Source organism: Halichoeres trimaculatus, unplaced genomic scaffold, assembly GCF_033239565.1.
Source record: "Halichoeres trimaculatus isolate MK-OKI-2021-1 unplaced genomic scaffold, fHalTri1.1 fHalTri1_scaffold_4, whole genome shotgun sequence".
NCBI lineage: Eukaryota > Metazoa > Chordata > Actinopteri > Labriformes > Labridae > Halichoeres > Halichoeres trimaculatus.
In genome coordinates, this window is record NW_027437182.1 from 23,868,174 (window position 1) to 23,894,868 (window position 26,695).

General features: G+C 41.2%; 1 protein-coding gene across 1 annotated transcript in view; it reads right to left on the bottom strand.

Annotated features, from left to right (window-relative positions):
* LOC141789616 (neurocan core protein-like) overlaps positions 1-26,695 on the bottom strand; it is an 82,622-nt gene that overhangs the window by 27,804 nt on the left and 28,123 nt on the right. The window contains exons 2-10 of the mRNA XM_074669116.1: positions 24,263-24,345; positions 20,844-21,073; positions 20,556-20,724; positions 18,978-19,152; positions 16,379-16,506; positions 15,466-15,759; positions 14,383-15,219; positions 8,911-10,059; positions 310-426 (exon numbers count right to left, since the gene is read on the bottom strand). Coding sequence (XP_074525217.1) covers positions 310-426; positions 8,911-10,059; positions 14,383-15,219; positions 15,466-15,759; positions 16,379-16,506; positions 18,978-19,152; positions 20,556-20,724; positions 20,844-21,073; positions 24,263-24,335 — 3,172 coding nt within the window. The 5' untranslated portion in view covers positions 24,336-24,345. The remainder of the gene's footprint in view (positions 1-309; positions 427-8,910; positions 10,060-14,382; positions 15,220-15,465; positions 15,760-16,378; positions 16,507-18,977; positions 19,153-20,555; positions 20,725-20,843; positions 21,074-24,262; positions 24,346-26,695) is intronic.

The following is a 26,695-nucleotide window of genomic DNA, read 5'->3' on the forward strand; positions in this document are numbered from 1 at the left end:
TCCAGGGGCAGAGGGTGAAAACACATGAACACACACAGTTAAGCACACAACACACATTCAACAAGCCTGTCACAACTGGCTGACCAGCGGTATATGAAATCGAGTCAGGCAGCTTGATCCAAAACCACCTGACCTGAAAGGAAAACCCCTCTTCACCTCGATTTCAAAGTGAGGTCCAGAGTTCTACTTACAGTTGAAGAAAATAAACACACACTCAGTCATCTCTCTGGTGCTTTCCACTTGAATTCAGAGCAAAGTTGAAGCACAGCGTGTAATGTAACCCCCAGACTTCACCCAATGGTGACTCACCGATCTCACAGCTCTCTCCTGAGTATCCCTGGGGACAGTAGCAGCTGTAGCCGTCACCTTCCTGCAGGCAGCTTCCTCCATGGAGACATGGGTTGGTCTGGCAGGGGTTATTCTCCACTGTAAAGAAAGAAATAGGAGAGTCACAGTTAGAGTTGGCACAGGAAGAAAAGTTTGGTCCTAAATCAACAGCTAGTCCAAGGAAAGATGGACGACTGTAACATAATTTCTTACTTTTGAAAACTTTTTTTCCATCCTATTTGTACATTAAAATTTCAATTTTAGCAGTTGATATGTTGTTTCTGCCCCATAAGAGCTTTTCCTCAGTGTCCCCCCCTCCGTCTCTGTGTTAGCTTCAGGATGCTAACTTTAGCTGCTGTTGGCCTGTTGTTTTGGCCTGTAATGTTACGGTAAACAAGCTTCACTGTTTTCTAAACATTGTGCACTCAGAGCTCGTGGTGTAGCTCTCAGTGACGCAAAAGAGCGGGGCGGTATCAGCGGTGGCTCATTTACATATGAAGGTCACGCCCACTAAAACATTCCGTTCTGGACAGAGGGGCTATGAGAGCCTGGAAACAATGCGGCTGTGCTTGATTTATTGGACCAAAAGATGTTACTACCATTTCATAAGGACATCAATGATCCATATTAAACTGCAGAAAAAGAGCATAATATGGGACCTTTAAAACTTTATCCACATTTCCAAATGAAAGCCAAAGTAAAGACGGCAGAGCAGAGACAGAGAGATCCTGCTTCTTGAAAGATGAGCTCCTCCTCTCTCAATGTTTGCTGCTAGCTTATGATTAATTACTCAGTGGTCCTAAAATAGGTTGTCTCTCCTATTCCTACTGCACCCACTGACTTTTTCTGTTGGAAAGACTTGCAGAAGAAGGGGGAAAGAGGAAGACAGTCTACAGGAAAGAGCTTGGTAATAGCCTTAGCGAATAGTCAAGTTTTAAAGCTAAGTTCTTACATTGAGTTCTCCTCCATGTAAAAGATCTGATTCTGAATTTTCTCTTCATCTTTGTGAAATCTGTCCCTCTTTGTAACATTCGACTCATTAATGGTGCAATCTTTACATTTTTTAGGCGTCTTGTGAGGGAAGCCTTCAACCATGCATCAGTGTTAAGAGGTAAGTGTAAGATAAGAGTCGGGATAAGATAAATGTCTTGCTCTTTTTGAAGCCTAAAGTTGAGTGGTTAGTAAAATCAGCACAATGAAAGCCTGCAGAAAAGGTTATGCTGACAGAGACTCGAGAGCCTGCATGGATAAACACACACATTTACATGGCAAAACTGCACGCACACTTTACATTCACTGTCTACACCTGCTTATCGCCTGGCGTGTTCCTGCGCTTGGACTCACTGAAGCTTGTAATAGCTTTGCTGAAATGGAGATCACGGCCTGGCCTGTTCAAGTGTTCCCCATCTCTGAGCGTGATAAGCCTTCACCTGGGCACGGCAAGAGCTCCCTGTTAAAATTTAATGCTACAGTACCTCTCTAAAAGGCACTGCGGCTCACAGAGCAGTTAGAGCCATATGGACGACTGCACTAAACTGCAAAGTATGGTCTTCAATACAGTAGATGGAATCATCACTGTGATGGCTCAATGAGTCTGTAGTGTGAAATATTCAGACTGCCACTTCTGTGGTAGCTCAAAGAACAAGTGTTTGATGTGTTTTGGATGATACAGAGCTAGAAATGGCACTCATTACAAATTAGTATGGGTTGCCCTGTTTGAGTTGAATGTTACAGCAGGGACAATGTCACCACCCCACTGAGGATGGGCTTCAAATACTGCCAAGGCAGACTGAACACACACTGGGCGTGTAACTGAAAAAGGTATGAAATAAAGATAACACTCTGCAGCACAAAGACACAGGACTCAATGTTGTCTATGACTTCAAAAGGATTCATTCAGAGAGATGAGCAGCACAAGGGCAGAAAAGGAGGGCAGAGAGGAGGGAGGGGGAAAGATGAAGATGAAGATTGACAGAGGTTATGTTTATTTCTTGGGGAACCTGCTCCACTTTCTCAGCAGCAAGTCTGCAGTCTCACAGTTTACACTGGGCAGAAACTAACAGTCTGCAGTGTACTTTCACATCAACTATTCATTCATCCCATGGGTCTGCTGTTTTTTTACACAGGACAATGAGGGCCAGCAGGCTTCACCTCCATGAAACCAAGCTTGCTCCTTTCTCTTTGATACTCTGCATTAAACTGTCAGTCTGAGCCAAGGGTGTGCAACAAAAGTCCAGAAAAATGATGATGGGGATTGTTTCACTTTGTGATTTTCCAAGCAAATACTACACTTTCACTCGATGAAATCATTGGAGTCTTAACAAGTAAAGGTTGTAAAAAAGGATCTCATAATGAACATGTGTGTGAAATTAGCCTTGTAGCAAACTCTGACATATTTACATTCATGCTGTGCTGAAATGTTCAAATGGTGGTAACCAATGTTTCTCATAATATATCTGATATTGAGCAAAAAAGTTGCAATGAATATTACTTTGGCAGTCTACTTTACTGTAAAAGTGAAATTAAAATGTTTTTAAATCAAAAGACCCAAAATAGAGAAGAAAAAATTAATGTCTGCAGCATACAGACTTGCTCAGCACATAAAAAAAACCATATTATCAAGTTTAGAAATGAATTATTTAAAATGTATTTTAAAGGTCCCATATTATGCAAAAATCACTTTATTAAGTCTTTTGGTGAAATTTGTGGGTCTTTGGCTTTCCTCCCAGTCCACAAAATGTGATATTTAATGACAAAACATGTACTTAGTAGTAAATGTGAATGTAAATTCCTGACCTAAAACAAGCTGTTTGGATTTTGGGGATTTGCCAACGTCAGCGATTCCCTTTTTGACCAATCAGGAGCAAGTCTGACCTGATTGGTCCACTGGAGCAGATATCCCCGAACCCCTCCCCCGCACACTCCTCTCCCTGCTGCTGGAGAGAAATCTCTCCAGCAGCTGGGAGAGGAGAATGCCAAAGTTGAAGAGCCGTCACTGTTCTGATTTGGGCTGTAAACAGCCACATAGTTCCATGCACAAGCTTCCCATCTCGGAAGAAGACAAGACTAAGTGGCTAGAGTTCATTTATCATGGAAATGTGCCAGCTACACTCAGTAAAACTGTGCATGTGTGTGCTAGTCACTTCACGGCCGACTGCTTTTCCAACTTTGGACAGTACAACAGAGGGCTAGCGAATAGACTGGTCCTGAATCCAGGCACATTACCAACCATCCACCAACAAACCTCGACACTGGAAATGTGAGTATTTTAAATGCTGTGTGCTGTGGAGCAGATGTAAGAGCTTTTCCTCAGTGTCCCCCCCTGTCACTGTGTTAGCCTCAGGATGCTAACTGTAGCTGCGGTTAGCCTGTTGTTTTAGCCTGTATTGTTACAGTAAACAAGCTTCACTGTTTTTTAAACATTGTGCACTTGGAGCTCAGTTGTCACGGTTACATGGCGCCACTCTCAGTGATGTAGAAGAGCGGGGTGGTATCAGCGGTGGCTCATTAACATATAAAGGCCACGCCCACTAAATCAGACCGTTCTGAACAGAGGGCTATGAGAGCCTGGAAACAATGCTGGGGCTCTAACATAGATTTAGCTCCTTGAGATCAGCTGACAGCGCTCGGCAATCTTTTGAAAATGTGAAATCTCTGAGGGAAGGCTGGCAGATGTAACGATGTCACTACTATAATGGGACTGATTTAAGTAGTGTTTGACAAACACTTGTGTGTAAGAGGAGTAAAAACAGCATCAGCACAGGCGTGTTTAATCCATACCAAATATCTGTGAATGATTGCTGTGAGATACTGCCTAAATGAGAGGCGCAATCAACACTAGACTAGACAATTATGAAAATTGATGTTTGTTCATGTTGTAATTTGTTTACAAAGAGCTATCATTTGAAAATTTTGAATTCTGATTATGTAACTCTTCCAAACAGGTGGTTTATGAGTGTATACTTGTCCATATTAACCTCTTTTCAATTGCAGGTAATGTGTTTTTCCTCACTTTGCAAGCAAATCCACAAATACGCACATATGCACATATGCACAAATCATGTAACAGCATGACACTTGCAATTAGCCACAGTAGCAGAAATCCGTGATAGCAGAAAACAGCCAATATGCTCGAGGTGAGCACCTCACAAACTGTTTAACACTGAACACGGCCTGGGAGGAGAGACATGCCAGGGATTCAATGCAGCCTGATTTAGCATGCATGAACTGCCAGACTGATTAAGACGTTGAAGGTTTGTTGTGGCATCTCCATTCATCCTCAATAAATTGCATTATCTGCACTGTCAGAGTGTTGGGGAAAAATAACTCAGGGAGTCTCATCAACAACTTATATGTCAAACTAGCAAGCTAACCAACTCGTCCTGATGTAAGGGCAGAGATTCTGCAACAAAATTTTTCCCCTTGAAATCCACTTCACATACATCTGTTAGCAATGTTGTTGCCTTCATAGTAAGCTACACATGCTGCTGAGAGATAGCATTTGGGCTCAGTCTGGGTCTCTGTAATGTAAACGCCCAGTTGGTATATTGCATTGGTGTGATTTGCTAAAGTATTTCCCATGATTTAGGATTAAGTCAGCTGTGGGCAAACAGTTTTCCTGAAGACCAGTTTGACACTCAACAGAAAATGACTACAGCTCTGCCTTCAAGCTCTGGAAAGATGCTTGCTTCCTAAACTCCAGCTGTAACAAGCTTTGCGGTTTGTGAGCATACTGCATACATAAAGTGTACCTGAGTCACTTATCATTGTACCTTATCATTGTCTCCGCTGTCTATGAAAACTCTATGCTGGGACAGGTGTGTGTTCACCTGACCTCCCTGTAGTAACTACACCCTTTAACCTGTTGTGGGATGGTTGCTTCACTATACTTTCATCATCTGTAGAAGAGAAGTTTGTCGAGACATAAAGCTCTAAAGCCCTAGCTGTGTGCACTTGTCCTCTTCTGAAGCCTGAAAATCTTACACAAAGTCAGGTGGCTCTATTTTTGACTGGATGCATAAGTGACTCACCACGTCAATGGTGGATATGTGTGTCTGACTGTGAATGGATAGTAAAAATGAAAAATGTCACAAATGCTTCTATTTATATATTGTTAGGTGTGCTACAGGCATAATAAACGGCCCATTTTCATGGTCTGCTGTGTGTTTCTCATCAAAATGAACCTATATCCACACTCTTATGACAAAGTGATAGTAAAAGTCATGTGTAGGTGCACCAGGAAACTCGTCCACAGATTAAAAAGTTAAAAAAATTGTTGTCCTCTAAGAGAACAGACCAAAAGGCCACAGATAGTGTGGCGAAATTTTCTTTCAATAAAATGAAGCAGTTTCCTGACAAGTCATCTGATATCTCCTGCATAGCAACGGGTCCCGACATAAGTCCTCTCTGTACTACTGCACAATGACTCCACACAGAGGATTATATTCCTCCTGACAGCTCCCTGTCAAGATATCTGCCTCTAACTATCGCCTCCATCGTTTTGCAGCTGGTGACAGTCAGAGGTGTTGTTGCTTCAAAAAACTCTTTGCACCCTCAGGGACCTTCAGTCTGTTCAAGACAATAACATTTTAGAAATAAATAAATCAAGTTTGAAGTAATACAAGAGTAAAACATAACTGTTTATTTGATTGGTATGGAATTTTCTAAACCCTAATCTGCATGGCTGAAGAAGCAGTCCATGGCCTCATCTATGAGACAAAATCTGATTGTTCTGATTACACAGTACTCTTCTAATAATAACGAAACTGAAAAGCTGCTGGTTGACTGTGTGAAGTGAACAAGCACTGTGGTTTGAGTCAGTTATTTAGAGAACTGAGATGACAAAATATCTATTTAACAACAACACTTCTTTTATTGTTCTATTGTGGATCTGTTCCCAGAAACAGTAGAGAGATTCAGTCGTTCATCTGTCAAAATGAAAGCTCCAGGTCATAAAATCTAGAAATAAAACAGAGCTGCCTGTGATGGAGTCAGAAAGGGTGAATAATCACTAGGTTTTGTTGTGGCTGAAAAATGAATAAATTATCTTTATAGTACCATGAAAATGCCTCCATGGGCCTTTTGTTTCTGTATTTTTTTCAGGCCCACTGCAGATTATTAAAAATATAAAACAATTGAAAGGGCATTTGCCTGACATTTCTGCCTTCTACACAGAAAATACCCCACTGAATTATTCAGTCTTTTTTTTCTTTTCATTTCCATGTTAAAAATTCAAAGCACTTTGGAACACTAAAAGTATTCTGGAAATATTCTTTGTGTTTCATATTAACGCCTAATGGGATGCTCTACGATCACTCCAGACACAACTGTGCAGAAACGGAATATCATCTTTTATTTTTTGGCACATGTCAAACACACAAAAGTCACTGCTGCTGAATCTACAACACAAATAGATTGGCAAGTGCACCAACTTTCCAATCAATGATAACTTCAACCTGTATGAGTGGATACATTTTTCAGAACTCATATTTTTAAAGTTTTTTAACTGCCCACTTAAGGGCATGGCTGACTTGATTGACAAGTGGTCTGTAGCTGTCTGTAAAAAGGGCAAAATGCTCTTTCCTTCATTTTCCCTCATCCAAACTAGAACAAAGCTAAGTTGAGTTCAGCATTTCGGATATTGCACGCAACACAATAGGATACAAAACTTTCAATCAGAAAAATGGTTGCAGACTCTTTGCCCATATGTCATCCTGTCCATACCTACCAAACATGCCCAAATAAACAACTCTGTTAGCCATGTTGAATACACATTGACAAAGTATAACTATCTCTAAGAACAGAACTTCTGAATTATTGCCTGGTTTGAAGTGGATTACACTTGTGACCACTCAAACACCTCATGTGACATCCACAAATTAATCATCCATAAACCGCTGCAGAAACAAAATCATCAGTACTAACTCATGAAACACACACAATCCTCAGCTGCTGGCTGTGCCACTGAGAGCATTTCTGAGTACACTCTCTTGCACGACTGGCTTAACCGATCGAAAATGGGCTCTCTTGCTGCTCAAGAAAGCTGATCCAAGGTCTCAAACAGCCAGCAGACAAACTGAACATCCATCCACACACCCATACTGTCAATATGCCACCCCAGCTTGACCCTGTCTCTATTTATCTCCTTCAGTCCCTTTTTTCTTCACTCCAGCCTGACTCTGCTCCACCAAATTCTCACTGTAATTCGGTTGAGGGCCGCTTGCCATGTTGTTGATGCTGCCAGAGGTCTGATCCATCCTCAGCCCAGGGCCAGGCTGTTGTCAAGACAGCTATAACTCAGCATCATCCTGTCCTCAGTTTGCTGGTGTAACAGACTAAAAGTGTTACTTTTACAGCTGGACAGACAGCAAACATTACTCGACACCTGCACTGCTTTACTAACTCTAACTGCTGAGCCACAGCTCTGAACCATTTTGTTAAATGTTATCTTAACAGTCTGGAAAACAATTTTGTAACTTTTGTTAGTCCTAATAATTCTTTAGGATTTTTCAATATGGAAATGAGGAAATGAGTCATTAAAAGAGGAGTCAAATTAAATGTACCCCCACAATAGGAGATTAGGACACATCCTGTATGAGTGTGTGTGTATGCGGGTGTGTTGCCATGTAATGCTGGAGTATGTGGGATGGATTAAGTGTTCTGTGTTATCTTGGCATGCCAATGTTTCTGCACATCCATTCAGTTTGTGTGTGTGTGTGTGTGTGTGTGTGTGTGTGTGTGTGTTTGTACACATGTGTGTGGGTTTAGCCGCAGGCCAGAGTGATGGGAATTGGAAAGCTGGGTATAGCATCATATACCAGCAGTTTATCACCCTGATGTATATGGCCATATAGGACACAGGATAGGACTGGGGTGTTCTGATGATAAATAACAAAGACAACAAAGACAAGGAGGAGGTAAAGAAAGACAGAAAAAGAAAAGGATGAGATAAAGAAGGGGGGGATGGCATTCAAACAAACAGAAATTTGAGTTGGACAAGAACCAAATAGCAGGGTAAACACATACACAGAGATTAGACTGAAAGAGGTGCAGTGGCCGCAGTCAATTACAAGTCCTGTTATATAGTTTGTGTCCGCATTGATTCAGTGGGTTCTGGCGTCTTGGCCTCTCTCCATCTCACTCAATTGCACTCACTTTGACCTGCTAATTACTTCTCTAAGACCTGTTTGGTTGCCCCTCAGTGCACTGAGCTGCTGTATGCAGCTGTTTGTCGTACCAACATGAGAGGATGGAGAGAGGATGTGATTGCACAATGAGGGCAACATGGGTAGGAATCCATGATATATGTTAGAGAGAAAGAGAGAAGACACAAAGACAGGTAACCTTGAGTGAAGCAACAGAAGACAGGCACAATTATTTAGGATGGTTTGCAGAGGCAGTGAAATCAGATAAGGGCTCGTATGAGTGTTCACATCGTGCTGCTACTATTATATGTCACCTTAGAAAAGCACTGATTGATGTTTTTTAATGTCATGAAGCTGCACATGTAATTAGATCAATCATCTAATTAGATAATTGCTCATAATCAAGATTATTGAAAGAAACGAGAAGAAGTGCTCGTACCTGATGAGATGAGCCCAAACGCCCAGTTGGGTACAAGAAATCCAAAGGGGTTTTTAGACTCTTTGACGCTCTTTTTCTCTGGTGCCACTGTGGATTTGTTTTCCTCAGATTTTGGGCTCTCAGCCTTGAGAGTTGTCAGCTGACTTCCAAACACAAAGGACTCCAACACTGCAGACTTGGATTCCATTTCTTTTGAGTCGACATCATATTTTTGAGATCCTTCACTGATTGTTGAAGTAGCTGAGGGGTCACCCTGAAAGTTTGGCGTGCTGGTTGTTTTCTCCTTTTCTTCCCGAACCCAGGAGATAGAGATGGACGGCACTGTAGTAAAAGTAGTATCTGAGGGGTTTTCTGCATTGGTGGCTTTGCTGGTAGAATCTGTCTTTAAGTCTCCGGTGGTAAGAGGCTGCACTGTGGTCACCTTAGAGGTTGTCAGCATCTCCATTACAGCTCGAGGTGTGGAAGACAACACATCCTTTGAATGCTTCCTGAAAACAGAAGTGAAACCTGAATTTGGACTACCCTCTCCTCTTTGTGAAGGAGAAAGGTTTTTGAAAGGGCGGTGGATATAATAAATCTCTCCTCTGGCCTCCTCAGCACTGGCTGGTTCCTGGGTTCCCTCAGGTTGTGTTGCTGGTTGTCTAGCTAGCTGCCAATAAGACAGAGTTGTGAGCTCTGCTACAGTCGCAAGCTCAGTTTTACTTTGGCTAGGTGTAGTCGATTTGACACTACTCTTGTCCAAGATGTTGTCTTTTGATCCAAATCCAGCAGGTAAATTGCTGCCCTCACTGCTTCCTTCCACCTCTGTCTCCTCTCTGGCAGCAACTGGAACATGAGCATCATCTCCATCCTGATCTCTCCCCTGGCCCGAATAGATTTCTGAGTTGTCCTGTTGAAGAGCGGTAGGCAGGCTCACCACCTCCACAGGTCCCGCTTTGGCTTCCAGAGGCGCCAAGGTGGGATCTTTGCCCACATGGGCTACATTTCCAGGAAGGCTGTGTTTGGAGCCACGCATTGACTGGATGATCCGCTGAAAGTGGTTTCTGAGGTCCAGGTCAAAGGTCAAGCTTCCTCTGGGACCCTGAGGTCTGAAGACATTGATATTTTCACTGGTTGGTGATTTCTCATCGGGAAATGATCCTGTGAATTCTACAGGGAACAAAGAGACAGAAAAGACCAATTAATTTATTTTCATTATGCAGGTGGGGATTGTGTGGGAGGATAGATTTAATTTATGGATGTAGAAAAAGCAATTAAAACTGATGTCTGGCTTACATGAGCCTGATTTAACAGTTTTAAAGTGATTACACAAACACAAGTCTAATCAAATCAGCACTGTGATACAGGAGTGTGGATTTAAACCATGTATGGCTCATTTTATCGAATCATTGGTGCAATTTTCTCTCTTTAAATCCCCAGATATACATTGGAAGAAATTTTGTTTTTAGTTTTGCTATGTGTTCTAGATGTCCTTTCTTTTTGCTCCAAGTCTCGCCTCGGCAGCAGGTAAGTGACCTTATCTACTCTTGATTGGCAATCAGGAACAGACATCAGCAGGATGGAGGAAGCAGTCTGTGCCAGGGGGCTTTTATCTGTGTTTTTTTGATGCTGTTGAACCATGCCTTCATCGCAGGTAATGTTTCTTTAAGGGTCTTTGACTCAGGGGTTTATTTCCTGCTTTTGAGTAATGTCATTTTGTGAACATAGTTTTCTTTTATGGTAGTTTGACTTCTCTCTTAATGGTGTTTTTCTTCTTTTTTTAACCAAACCTTGTTTTGAGTTGATCATTTTATTTTTTTACTTATTTATTTTATTTTTACTGTGTTTCTTTTGTTCTTTTCTCTTTACCTGGGGTAAGATGTGTTTTGTTACTCTCCTCAATCCCATAAGCACCATAACATTGATGAAATGAAAGGGAAAGTAGGACTAGAAGTGGGATTATGGTCCATCTGTTAAAGTAGCTGACCATGAAATAGACCATAACCATAAACTGGAATGGTGTCACATTTGAAATCAAACAAATACATAAACTAAGACTGAGCAACAACCTAAGAAAAAATTAGGCAAGACAAACTGCCAAAAATATTCAGCCATGACCCTAAGTAATTGAAACCCATTTTAATTTTGATAACTTTGGAATATTAGGTTCTACAGTTCTACACTTTCATTTACCAGGTGTTTTTATCCAAAGCGACTTACAACACAATAATTATAGGTGTAACTATTTGGTTAAAATAACATTCACACCCACACACTGTGTGCTAACAGATAAGTTAAATACTCAGACCAAAGCCATTTTATGAAACAGGATGTTAACATGTTTATTTCTGCTGTAGTTGTTGCTGAGTGTGTATGTTGTTTCCATTGTATTCGCAGCCAGCCCAGAGCAGATGCTTAAGAAACTATAGTTTTGAGCACCACTGCATTGGGTTCAAAATTTGAAGAAAGCAGGTTGTAGTTTGGTTAGAATACTGACAACTTTTATTTTAATACTTCTACTGGCATATGTTAAATTTACAGCAGTATTCATGGCCTACTCTGCTTTGTAATTTAGTTGTGGTGTGCATATGCCCTGTAAAGCCATACATATGGTTCATTTTTCAGACGTAAACTTCTTTAGATCAAGAAAAAAAGGCTTTGAGCTGGTATAAGAAGTTGAGTCACTGTGAAGATACAGTAAGTTGGATGTTTTGAGCTTAATCCCTTCACTAGTGGGTCTGCTCAGTGCAGCTACAAAAATGCTGCACTGATTTCACACACACACACACACACACACACACACACACACACACACACACACACACACACACACACACACACACACACACACACACATACACACACACACACACACACACACACAAAGAAACTGAAAGGGTGAAAGGATGTATTCAAAGTAATTTCACACTTCTGCTCTTAGTTCCTTTTTCACATTCCCTTTGGATTTTTACACCACAAACAGCCTCCTCCAGTTACACACTCTCCTGTGAAGTGAGAAGCCATGTGGAAAAACACAGGAGCACTTGGGTTTGGATAAGCAAATAACTTGCTCTACAACAAGCTTCCATCTCCCATCTTAGACCTGTTTATTTAGATGAAGTGGTCCACTGCCTTATCAGCTTACAGCTTTAAACCAAACACTGTCTGCAGCATCAATTATTCATCCTGTGTGAGTGTGTGACTCACAGCGAGTGTGTGTTTGTTCTGGCAGCAGTGCATTGGTGTTGCTGAAAGGACCAGCAAGTGGCTCACCATCATCGCTAAGGTTATTTCACTGTCTTCAGTTCAGTTGGCATGTCCTACATGTCAACAGCACAGGATGTGACAGATTACCGAGAGGGCAAACAAGCACAAATCTATCCGTGCACAGAATATTAAAACCTCTGTACATTTTTCAGAGCGTGTGCAGCTGCTCATGACCAACTGAGCCTGAGGTCCATTCTCACAAGAGCCATATAGACTAGGCTCATTACCCTATTAATAATCCAAATAGCTCATTACATACTTTTACTACAGTTTGATAACAGAATAATCATCTAGTGCATGCAATGAGCTGTTAAATAAATAATGTGAGGCAATTAGACCAAATTTGGAGGCTTTCTTAACCCTGTTGAGAACACTTACAGAAAATGCTCTGAAGCTGTGAATCTTTTGATGGGAAACTTGCTGGAAAAGCTTCAACTCAGCACCAAAAAGCTGCATTTGAAACACTTCATCACAAAACCTGTAGCAGATAAAATGATGTGCGTCCACTGTTGGTGCTTCTACCTTGTTGACTTCACATTACTGGAGTACATTTGCTGAGAGAATCTCACAAGTCAGGCAGACATGATATTAAATTGTGATGGTGGAGGCTGACTGTGAGAAAGGCAAAACCACCTTATCCCATCTGCAGATATGGCATGTAATAAAAGAGGCTGAGGGAGAGTTATTGCAAGGCTGTTTGAATCATGTCAGGAGCAGCAACACTGACTGTCAGCGCATGGACCTCTTTGTCCTCTATCGTGTGTGTGTGAATTGGAGGCATGACATCAGGAGGCTTGAAAAAAAGCTGGGCATTGAGTCTAGTTCATTCAAATGAAATATGTTGATGATGTTATGAAAGCAGATTGCTAAAAATGAGCTTAAGAACAGGAATCAATGTTCAATCACTTTTGATTAACAAGGAAAATAACAGATATCAAGCTCTACACCTTGAGATCAGCCTTTTAAAATACTTGCTTTCTTTTTTTAAGTCCTTTGGAATTTAGTTAGTGGTGAAAAGCTTTACATCTCTTTCAACAAAAGAGGCAACTGCCAGCTAAGTAGTACAAAGTGTTTTTGATACCTTGTACATTGGTATCAGCAATGAGGTAGCAAAGCATTGAGTATTTACATTTATACATTTGGCAGTTGCTAGGTGAGAGAAACCTCTCACCTTCGTTGACTCATTCCCTGGTTTTCTTTGGAGGAAATTTGAGTATTTTTTTTAAACCCCACTTTTAGGCTGATGCCAGCATGCGTTATTTGCAGCGCAATGTGTTATTGAAAGAAAATTTGCCTTTCTCACAGGATCTAAATGCACTGTTTTTCTTTTGTTCTTGTTTCTGGTATTAGAACGTTTTTTGAAGCTGTAATGTTCCATAATGGTAAATGCTCCATATTTGTCTTGCATCTTCCCATTTACCAGCCAAAAATGTGTTTGTTTGTGTTGGTGCAGATGAAGTAGACGTGAGCTGAAAGGGTGAATGCTGACCTTGTGTATCCTCTGGTGTGTTGTTGTGTCCTGCAGCAGTCCTGAGGGTTATTCACTCTGCTGTAGATGTTATCTGCCTGACAGCCTCTATGTTCTTCAGGACACGCGCACACTAACAATAGACTCCTACATCTCTGTCTTTTTTTTTACTCAGCCCAAGAATTGTTTTTAACTCATGTTGGAAGACAGAATTTTTAAACCATGTCTGGTCAAGTGAGTTTACTTGAATTTTTTCAGTGCCATACTCAAATTGATTCATATATGAGCTGTAACTTGTGTTGCAGGTGAGCTTTTTTGCCAAACAAATGATTGATGTAGTGTAAGCAAACCTTAAATTACGTTAGATACATCAAAACCCAAGCTTAGCTCCTGTTCTACCTGACAGACTCTTGTGCAAGCACAGTATTGTCAATAAATATGAGAATAAATAAAGAACAGTCTCGAGTAAACCCATTTTTGTAGATTGCCACTTATGCTTGTTTACTATTGATGTTAAATTGAATTTACAGTGATACATCAAATTTCCCCTGACAGGGAAAGTATCATGGTTAACACAAGAACAAGAGAATTAAGCGTTATTCAAGACACGCAACTGTCTTTCCGTGGTTTATCTAAATGCACCACACCTCTATCTTATAAACTGTGCCAGTCTATAATTTAGTCTCTGTCTCTATTTCCCCTCATCTTTCAGTTATTAAAGCTGTAAAAACACAGAGCAGTGAGTGTCGAGCTCTTACCGTTGACAGTGGATGGAGGGTTGTCAGCAGAGCTGTTGGAGGCCTGTTCTCCTGGCTGAGTGGTGGGCTCACGTTGCCCTGTGATTTGGACTGCAGGCACTAATGGAATCAGAGGCATCAGCTCTTTCTCCTGCTCAGACAGACCATCCTCTGGACTTTGTAGTCCACTTGTAGGAGCTCTGAAGGAGAAACCACCACTCCTGTGCTCCATGATGGCATTATCCATGGTTCCCTTGTCTCCACTTGGTTTTGGTTCACTCTGGTTCCTGCTGGATGCTCCTCCCTGCGTCTGGTTCACTCGTTCTGTTTCCTCAAACACTAAATGTCTATTTTCAGTCTCCTCAATCCCCTCATCTCCTCTCCAGTTCTTAAAGGGCTTCATTAGAGAGTTCACAAACCCTGCCAACACACTGTTACTTGTCTGAGCCTGAGGAGTAGAAGAAGCAGTAGAAGGTGATGTCGGGGTGTCAGATGATCCGAAATTGTCATTGTTTTCTTGTTCATGTGCAGAACCTCCATGGTTCCCTGAGTCAGTAAGACCTGAGGTGTTGTTACTCTTTCTCCTATCAGAATCTTCCAGGCTCTTCTCATTGGCTCTGGGTCCATCCTGTTTTTCATTCCAGCCCCGTTCTGGATTCAAATGGTTGATAAAATGCTCTCCAGAGATCTCAGAGGAATTGTTGATTTCAGCAATTGAGTTTAGTCCTGCGCTGTCTGAATCAAGCCCAGGAGTCTTGGAGAAAGGGGCTCTGTGCTTGGCTACAGTAACTGAAGAGATGGTCTCTGCTGCTGGGTTGGCATTCTGGTACAAAGCTTGGACCCTCACTGGCAGCTGGTCTGCAAGACATGACAGACTTATTTTACCAAAAAGGACAATGTTTTTGATCATTCACCATGCTTTATCTGTGGCTGTTCCTTTTTGACTACTTGTTAAGTTACTTTGAGTAAAATAAAAACGTTTTGATATGAATTCTAAAACAAAAAGTATAGTAGTATAGTTCAGCTGTGTTTATGTCCAAAGAGAAGGCAAAGCTGAGCTATTCCAATCTCACTTGGTACATGACAGGAGATTTGGTCCAATACCTGTGTAGCAGTAGGCGTCAAATAGAGCTGTGGTGTCAGGGAAGCCAGTACGGTCAGGTTTATTGTAGACCGTCCTCACCCCAGGCTCGTCTCCTCCGCAGTTCTTTCGTGGAACGTTGATGGGGTAACGGACGCTGCCGTCAGCCAGCCAGCCAGGATCACACTGGTCCAGACCGGCCTGCCAGGCCAGGTAGAGCTGCCCCACAGTGGCCAGCTGGGCTCCCAGTGAATGGCAGTGGATGGAGGCTGTGGCCAGACTCAGCTTCTCCTGAACTGCAGAGTGGAAGACTTCACCTGGGAGGAGGAGAAGAGATCAGGTTATTGTGTCACAATGCATAGTGGAGAATGTGAAGGTGTGAATAAGATGAGTTATCTCAGTATTTCTCTTTTTCTTCAGTTAATTCAGTAAATTATTTCCACTTTAGTTTTTCTCTATTATAAAACTTGGTGAATCATTAAGATGTGGAAAACTGTGCATTAAAAATGATAGATTTTTACTTATGGTTTAATTTTTCAGAAATCAAAGACACAATCTGCAACCCATAACACAGACCTTTCTTTTTTTAAGGCCCATTCATACTCCTTTTTCGCACAAAAATGTATACATCTTTTTCAAACAAAGTATGAGAAAGCACAATAGCTCTGTTTAAGAGACACAAATATCACTCATAAGACTGCTTAATGTTCACTAATAAAGCAAAAAATTTTAGGCCTGGCAAATACGCCAAGTTAATGCCTGCAGGAGTCAAAACATGACAGCTGGACTCAATCTTGTGATGGTATTCACTTCTTCCTCCTCTGCCCTCACTCTTTCTGTGCTAACAGAGCATCAAATCCTGATCTCAAGGTGCCTGCACATCACACTTTCAGCTCAGTCAACACATTATGTACAGTTACAGCTCTTGATTCATACCTTGAAGCTTCTTTGCAAAGCAGTAGACGTCAAACAGCTCATCAAGAGATCTTTGACCATAGTTACGAACGCCAGGTGAGTCGTCTCGATCTCCATAGCAGCCTGGTCGAGGCGACTGGATGGGATACCTGCAGAGTGAAACAAGAGAGGCAGAGACAGAGGGAGGACGACAAGGAGTAAAAATCATGATGTGACTTTAACAGAGAAACCACAAAGTTGGCAACTCAGGGAATCAAAATACATCATCCATAGAGCAGAATCTCCATTAATGTAGTGTGAGAAGTCTTAGTGAGGTTTTACAGTCACTATACAATGTTAAAACCAAGCTTTAAAGCACTTTGTGGTCCAACGTTCTTGCTAGGCCACCCTGATGGTTCTGGCTGCCTTTTTGCAGCAGCTCCATTTCTTGTCATTTTTTCGTCTTTTTTTGTCATCTTTTATTTGGAGTGGGTTCATTTTTTGGTCATGGACACCAGACTGGTTTTGTCTTCCATGATATTTTACTATTTTTGTTCCTGTGTTTGTCTGGAGATCCTACGTGTAACCATGGCAGCAGTGTTTACAAGTGAAATTGGCTGTTAGCAGCCTGTAGCATGTCAATGCTAACTGGTGCAAGGCCTGATGTCTTCGCACAAGGTGAGGAGAAGGAGGTGAAAACGACATGCTGGTACTGAGGTGTGAGCTAAGAAGTTACAGCATCGACCTATCCATCCATCGTTAATGGAAACTTGAGATCTGTCTCCAACGAGCTAGCTGTGCTAACCCAGCAACAGAGGGAATACCAGAAGGCAGAGTAGCATCATGCTATTCACAGACATGGCTAACCCTGCTAACACAAGACAACAACACCACATTGGGAGAACTTCACCTGCTGTGAGCAGACAGGATCCAGGAGACACAGACTGAACAGACTGATGAAGAAGCTCAGTCCTGGACCCTGTGGAGGTGGAGGCTGGCAGAACTGGAGAATGATGAACAGGCTGTCATCATCTATTTAGTTATGGACCTTTTGGCACTTTCTATACACTTCCTTACTTTTGTTTTCTTGATTGCTGCTGTGACTCCTGAATTTTTCTATTCTATTCTATTCTATTCTATTCTATTCTATTCTATTCTAACATCTTTGTTTCTAATTCGCCCTCAGTGTGAACATCAGAGAATAACTCTCCACACATTTTACAAAAATCTTAAGGTGTTAAGAGAGAAAGAGAAAAACTGAGCTCAAAGGCTGGAGGTTTGAAGTTAAGGAGGCGTTTAAAGAATCAGGAGTTTTTTAGTGGCTTGTCCTGCCTGTGGGGCCAACTAAACAACAACCATCTATATTCAGGCTCAAGCTGAGCAATTATTTCATGAGAACACTGATTCCAGCAGCAGCAGCAGGGCACAGGCAGAGGGGCTGATTAAAAGATTACACAGGGCAAACTGAGACTTAAGAAGTATTAGTAGAAACACATTCAGACACACACACACACACACACACACACACACACACACACACACACACACACACACACACACACACACACACACACACACACACACACACACACACACACTTCAAACTTAAACTTAGATTCAAAACCCCCCTCGTGTGAACCTAGCACTCAGCCTGCAGTGTTTTCTGTTTCCTGTCAATAGAGAACTGTTCTATTACAGCACAATGAGGGAACGTAGTCCAGCCTCAGCCTCTTTATTTCATGCTTAGTGGGTGATGTCTGTATTTTTATATTACAGCTTTAATTGGACACTTCTCCCCTGACATACGTGTGCGAGTGTGTGTGATGAGCTGTCTGGATCTGGACCATTAAAGGGATTCTCAAGAGAAAACTGCACTTGTGAAAGTCAGATGAAAAGAAAGAAAAATAGGGAAACTGTGCTGCTTCAGGTGGTGAAGACCTGCCAGGTAGAAAAATGGTTAATCTCTTATGAGAAAAGAGTGACAGTATATGTAGAAATAAAGAACAAAGCTGAGAAAAGAGACTTGATGAAAGTTGTCAAACTGGCAGCAGGTTGACAGGCAGCTCAGAGGGCGGCTGTAGTTAACTGCCTTTCAGCCTGCAAACAAGCAATTAGGCTCAATTATATTAAACTGTTCTACGCTTATGAAACATAAAGACTCAAATGACTGTCATTATGACATATTCAGCCTTTAATATTATTCACAAAGTTGAACTGTTTTCTTTGTTTTCAGAAGCAGACAGTGAACTTAAAAATAGCAACATATAAGAACTGTCAGAAAACCCGACAGCTTCTTTAAGATGACTACTGCTCAGCCCTGAAAGATCGGATGCAGATGCAACAAACGCGACAGAGGATATGAGTGAAGGCTAGTAGGGGGCAGATCTAGTGGATTTTAAAATTCGTTTTAAAATTCGTTTTAAAATTCATTTGATTTTTATCTAATCAATGAAAAACATACTGAACCTAATTACATGTGTTTGCATGGTGTATGTGACTATTTACTGTTGCCAGTCTATCTGTGATTGTCTCTTAGGCATCCAGTTAAGACAAGATGATTCATATCAAAGAGATTATCCAGTTCCAGTTACCTATTTCACCTCAGATCACCTCTTTAATACACAGTATCTATAATACTCACCGTACAGTCTGGTCAGACAGCCAACCAGCATCACAGTTGTCATATCCATCAGCAAAAGCAGCCTGCAGCTGGTCTGGAGTTGCAATGACTGCTGAGTTCTCCACACACACTCTCTTAGCATCAGTGAAGGACAGGGCATAGCGGTCATGAGAGGCTCGGTAGTGAAACACCACACCTGGAACACACAGAGACAGACTGAGCGAGTGGGTAAACAGGACACTTCAGAGACTCATCACATGGAGTGTACGACCTGCAACGTCTGGGTCACAGAAAAACATTTTTAATCATGAACTTGAACTCTAAAACCATGTGCATTTATGCACTCGTGTATGACAAACACAAAGCCCTCCAGACATCCTTGTCATGCTCTGATATAGCTTTTCTGTGCAGGAATAAAAAAAGCATTTGGGTTCAGCATCCCGTGCACGTGACTCTTATTTCTATTAGAGCTCATTAGAGATGTTGGCCTGAATATAGAGTATGCCAAACATGTTATAAACACACAATGCCATTCAGCTGCTGTTGTCCCAAAAGTGGAAGAAAGACATATATTACAGCACAGAGATGGGAAACGTACACTAGAAGTTGACATGAATGCACAGACCTTAAAAAATGTAAGTAATTAGAGATTTTCATGTAAAAAAACAACAACAACAAAAAAGGGATTGGAAAGCAGACCCAGTTTCCATGGCAGTAAAAATGAAAGGATTCACTTGAGAGACATTTTTCATAGGAGATCCAGCCCTAATTCACATGAAGGTTCAGACCCTAATACTTCATCCTTCTATTTTTATCCCCTGCATCTTTACACGTCTCCACATGTATCCACGCGTCTCCAGGGATGAAAACAGGTAGTCAGCTTTGGCCTTTGCAAAAGGCCATAGCACAGTCTGTGTACTTGGCAGAAAACTTAACTCATGGAGTACAGTTTTTAAGTTGTTGAACTGATATTCAGAATCTCTTTACATTTTTTAACAAGTGTAAAACTTTAATAAAGCTCTAACTATTCTTTATGTTTTCTATTTGATTAGCTGAAACTGTTACAGGCAGATCTGTGAACACATTGTTAATACTTGAGCCTGATTGAACTTTAAAGGATTAAGGGGATTTTTATGGAACCGACTTTTTAACTTTCACAAAAAGTGTTTAACAAGTGAGCTGCTGCATCAAATATTTGGGAGGAGATGTGCATTTTGGTGTGTTATTGGTTTCTACCTGGAATTATTTCTTTGCAATTACTATTGATTTTCTGTTGACAAACTTTTGTTTATGCCACTCTTCCACAAACATACTTGTTTGTAATTGTGTGTTGTCACACATTGCAGAAAGAGGTGTGTGTAGAAATAGTGTAAGTACAGCTGTGCTTTGCTTTGTGGTGTAACTGCCAGTTGAAACTAAGCCCTAGAGATGTGTACGTCTCCCAGCAGTATAGTTTCTCTCTGCATGAGTGCTTTTCATGGCCTGTCAATGAATCGGGTACACTCCACACAACCAAGGTGTAATGGCTATGTCAGTCTGGAGGTGCACATAAGCTAAGTTTAGAATCAAAGATCACACAATCAGGAGTGTTGCTTTCACCTGTGACCTCCAGGGGAACTGTGTCCTGCTCATCGTTGATGCCCACCACAACCTCACAGCGGTACAGCCCAGAGTCACTGGATCGTAGCCCTGACAGAGCAAGACTGGCATTGTAACGGTTCTCATTGTAACCAGGCAGAGTAACTCGACCCTGGAAGGCCTTCTTCACCTACAGGAGGGACACATACAGATGGACGGGGATTTAAAAAAAGACAAAGGAACAACTGAAGCACCAGCAAAGCTTGACATTAGACACTTTGCAGTGATCCTTTTCAGAGATGATCCTACCTTAACCATGTTGTCCTTGGCCACCAGGACTGACTGTTCCTTCTGCAGACCATCAGAGCCTCTCTGGCCCCAAACCTTGGTCCACTTGATCCTGGGGGGCTCATGGGATGAACTGACACCAGGGCGGAGGGTGAAGAGGCAGGGGAGCAGGACAATTTTGGACAGCTCTTCACTGATGGTCTGATGGGTAACCTTCCTCATATTCACCACAGCGTCTGCTTTAGTTAGGCCTGATAAGAGCAGGGAGAAGAAGAGGAGAGAGGAATCAATCAGTGTCAACTCCCAACATGCTGTGTTCACCAACACAATAAAAGCAAAAGTTAATTTTATAGCAGAAGAGACATGGTTTCCTTCCACAATCTTTTGTTCTCTTGGATCAACCTGGTAAAAGCAGAGGACAGAGGCTCACTGTGTTGCTCTGATTATTGGTCATTGATCCAATAAACCATTACTGTGCTACCTGAACAGTGGGAGGCAGGGAGAGACTGTGAGGGGAAGATATCAAAAGCCCTTTTACAGGCCATTCATCAAACCTTGTTACACCTAATGGGGTCGATATGAACCTCCTCTCTGCTGCTTGGCGCCCCTCTGCCATCAGAGATATAAATATTGCTTCAACAGAAACACCGATGATGAAAAGAAGAAGTAGATATAGTAAGAAATGTATTTATGCTGCATTCATGAGAGCTTTAGTTTCATGATATCTAAAATTCTACCATGACTCACTGCATTTTCATTTTCATCTTCCAGCAACCAGCTAGAAATGAGTTTTGCTCAAGTAGGTCATATTGTACACCATATCTATTTCTTAAACTTGCCCTCAAAGACACAGATAATTCCTTACATATGAAATATGATTAAATACAAAGAGTCATAGAGGTTGACATCTTCAGACTCCATCTGTTTATGCAGTAAGCACAATGGAAACAGAGGTCAATGTAAGCCTCATTAGACTTTTTCTTTTTCACACATCTTTTTAGCAACTACTCCATCTGTTCCTGTTCTCACTACTGAGAAATACACTGTTTATTTGAAAATTAGCTACAAATTTGAAGCTTGTGGCAACAAGTGGCATATTTTAGGTCTGCAAACTCAAACCTGTGGATCCCCTCAGGTTAAGGTACCTCCAGCTTTTGAAAGTCACCTGACGCAGTTACGTCATGATTTACATTCAGATTTACATCCATCATTGATGTCTTTCAAGATTGTGAGTGTGAGGATATGTGCATTGGTGTTCTCTGTAAAAATAACAAGTGATAGCTTCTCACCCCTCATTTGCTATTCATTCATTCACAAAGTGAAACCTGCAAAAACATCTTCAGAGCATCACTTGTTTTGTGCATAACAAGGTGGTTATAAGCAAGCCATCATTGCTCACCCCTGTAGCCATTTTCTTGCAGCAGTAGATCTAGCAGAGAGCCTTAGTGCCTTTCACTTGATAACTTAATTCCAGCCCTCCCATGTTCCCTCCTTTCAAATGCATAAACAGACCTCAATACCCGTTCCTCTTTCTTCCCTGCTAACGTTTTTCATGACAAGCACTACTTGTTCTCACCAGGTGGTTGGTGCTCAGCAGGACAGATTCATACAGGATTTATGCTCTAAAACAGACTCTCCTTGAGCTGCAGAGTGCAGCACGTTGATGAGGTGATCCAAGAAACAAAATGTATGAGGCTCTCAGAGGCAGAGGGGTAAAAGGAGAAGGAATGGAAGGTGACTGCTCTTGCTACGAACAGTGAGTGGGAACCCTGCCAGACCATTTTTTTTAGGGCTTAAAAGATGTCACTAAATTTCATTTCATTTCAGTTCAATTAATCACAGAGAAAAATAGTGTGTCAAAATTTGACACAGATTAATTAACGGTGATGCTACATCATACATAACCATAAAATCCACGTAAACATTGTAAATATGCCTGTTATACATTAAACTGGGTTTTAGTTTATAGTATCACATCTATCTGTAAGAACATCATGACCTATGATGGATTAGATAGTGTGTCTCTATTCCCTTCATAACTATCAAATGTACACACAATTTCAAGATTGTACCGAGAACCACTGGAAAGCAGGGCAGGGTTGATATGCTATTCTTGCGATCTTTGGGGTGCTAATTCAATTTAAATTGCGATTCTTTAATATTTACGATTTCTGCGATTTATAGTTGGCTTTTTAACACCAGATCATGTGAAAAAGTGAAATGATGATGATGTCTACAGACTGTATCATGTGCCGTATTTTCCCATAAAATGTCCACCGCATGAGTCACAGAGAAAGATTTCACTTTGCTGGAGAAAAGTGGTAAAAAAAAAAAAAAAAAAAATTGACCAAGAATCCCAATTTTGAATATTGTCAACAAAAAATCCTAACACATCAATTTTCATTTTTTCTCCTACTCCTACTGGAAAGGCATGCAGCAGTTTCACTAACACTTTTGCAATTGAATGCAGAAGATTTTGAGGATGCTAAGTACAGACTTTCTCCTCTTGATCAGGGTGGTTCTTCTGTAAACAAGGTCTGAAGATTTAAAGCTAGTTTGCACCAGATTTATGTTCGGGAAATCTCCACTACTCTATAACACAGAAGACAGAAACTGAGCAGAGACAAACCAAACTTTGATCTGGTATGAGTGCTTTGGCCTTGTGTTCACTCATCTATCAACAACCTGAAGCATCATATTTGCCTTTACATCCATTTCTAATACTGTGTTTTAAAAGATACTTGAATCATTACAAGTGAAGGTTATCGCTCACCACTGCCTATCATATAAACCTCACTGCTCTGGAAGCTCTGCTACCTGGTTTTAAGCAGATGCTTATCCCAGCGGCCTTAAGACGAGAGGTAAGGTACATCCTGGTTGTCAGTCAATCACAGGGCCAACAAGTAGGGACAGAAAACCTATCACACACACTCACACCTATGAGCAATGTAGAGAAACCAGTGAGCATGATTTCGGATTGTGGGAGGCAGCTTGAGTCCTTGGAGAGAATGCATGCATGAGGAGAACATGCAAACCCAGAAAGGCCCACTGGGCGATCTGGGATTCAAACTAGTGACCTTCTTGCTGCGAGGCAGCAGCCCTAACCGTTGTGCCACCATGCAGTCCCAGATGTATTCCTCTCAATATAATTACTCTGTAGATATATATCACATCCTCTGAAGCAAAGCTGGTGGATCAAAATCACAGTGCTGACCTTTAGAGGCAATCAACACTGTCATACATGAGGGCTTTCTATCTGGCAAACTCACTACCTGATGAGTTAAACAATACTTCAGCTAAACTCAGCTGACAAATGTAACACATGGTGGATTTTCTGTACTATTCACAGGGTTGATTACAAATAATGCTACTGAAAAAAGTTTTGACGGTGAACATGATTATTTTCTGTCAACGCTTTCAATCAGGTATCATGGACTCACCACAGCTCGCAGTGCAGAGCAAAAGAAGGGCAAGCAGTGGCTGCTGTCCACATAGAGGGAGCACAACCTGCATCCTGCTGCACCTGGAGACACATAAAAAGAAAGAGAGACACTGTGAGCACAATCCACGTTTCATATGTGCATTTTTTTTGTCAGCATGAAACCAAATAGTAGAATACAGAAAAACAATGACTTATCTATTTAATTATTCACTTTTTATCAAATATGTGTTAATGAGATGGAAGTGAAAATTGGATGACAACTCATTTTACAGTGTCCAGTCTTGTGCTCAAACAAAAATGAATTGAAAAAATGGAAACAAAGTTTAAAATCGAATTTTTCTTACTGTGGTTAAGTTTTAAAAAATAATTTAGAAAAAAGAAAAAAAAAAAGAAAAAAGCAGTGCATTGGCTAACATAAATCACAACTAACCACAGCTTTCAAGCACTTCCTTGTTCTGCAACAAAAAAATAATGTTTTATTGATGGTCATTATTACTTTACATACACTCTCCAACACTAGCCAAGCACTAGTTGGACAATTGTCAGTTAAAAAAATACAACTAGTGACAATGTTGTCTGCTAAATATCTGCCTGTTTCCAGCCTGACAACAACCACCTACTGCTGTTTTACCACCATTGGCACTGGTATACAGTAGGGCTGGACAATTAATCGGATTTTAATCGTGATTTTTAATTTTGCCATCTGACAATCATAAAAACAATATAATTAAAGAAAGACAATTAATATGCCACACAGTGTAGATGTATGCAAGTTCCTGTGCTTCATAGCTCTTCTGTGTTGCATGTGCAGCCACAGCGAGTGTGTGTGACTTATGTGTATCAATAATACTGTATGTGCCACTTGCTGGTTCTTTAAAGTTGTGTTTAAATCAGTACTGAAGTTTTTGAATAAATGAACAATTGTGTATATTAATTGTGATTTCAATATCACTTAAAATAATCAGGATTCTTATTTTTACCATAATCGCCCAGCCCTAGTATACAGTAATCCTTAATCTGGTTGCGTGATACTGAATCTGACGGGATACAAAGAATTTTATCCCAACAAGTCATAAACGGGGCTTCCTCCACAGTCCAAAAATATCCTCTTCAGGTTAAATGGTCACTTTAAATTGTCCATAGGTGTGAGTATGTGTTTGAGAGGTTGTCTATGTGTCAGCTCTGTGACTGACTGGCGACCAGTCGAGGGTGTACCCCGCCCTCGTCCTAAGACAGCTGGGATAGGCTCCAGCCACCCAAGACCCTGCACAGGATAAGCAGTATAGAAAATGAATGAATGAATGAAGTCATTAACAGCCAAACTAATTTGCTGATACCAAGAAAAAAAAGATTAGGGACTTATCAACTGGCTATCAGGCTATTATCCTGAACACTGAAAGTAAGAGTTTGTGATTTTTCCAACCCTGTAGTGTTCATCATCATCATCATCGTCCACTTCATTTCTACTTCTGTGTCATGGCACTATTCATTTTCCAAATCAGTAAGCACAGAATTGAAAGCTGTGTTTACTATGTCTTGATTTCCTATAGCTCACATCGGTGATGCTTCATTGCTTACAGGTTTCTACAGCAAAAAAAAAAGTTAGTTATTTTTTAAAAATCAATCATCTGCTCTTGCTTCCAGCCATTTTTTTATTCAGGGTCACAGGGCAGTTAAACATATCCTAGGGAGATGGCAGAAAAAAAAACAGACTGCCTGTGGTGGACTGGCAACTTTCCCAGAGTGCTTTATGGACACAGATGCTTTGTTTACACCCATGCTTCCTGAAACCACCTGGCTTTCTGTATTTGGACTGAAATCGATGCTAACATGTTGCCAATGATGTTCAGCACTGATCCAATTTTCAAAACACCAGGTGGTCAAAAAAAATCAGAAGGTCTTAATTCAGGTACACAATAATAGTTGCCTTTTGGGTGGAAAAACATTTTCATTTTTTTCTGTTATCAGTGTGTGAACAATTCTCTGGCAAATAGATTAGTTATTAAATAAATCCTGTACGCCTTTTTGACCACACAAATAAAAAACATGTTTTCAGCAGAATGTGCATTAGACTTGGTGTGTAAACAAGAGACGCAAAATGACAAGACCAAAGCCATTCTTGCACAAATGTGTGTATGTGTACACTTGGAATATAAGTATGTATTCATCTTTATTAGTCAATATGTGTCACAAGAGCCAGGGGACAGACACCAAATGAGGCAGGTCAGCCCCTGCTGTGGGGCTACAGAAACCCTGAGTGTGAATAATGAATATGGTGTCTCTGGAGATGTGGCAGGCCAAGCGAGGCCCGGAGGCAGAGGCGGAGGAGTGGGAGGAAGGAGAGCATGAGAAAAGGGATCAGGTGGCTGGTGGCGAGGAGATGCTGGACACAGATAGCCAGTGTCAGTTACAGCTGCGCTGGTCCCTCTGA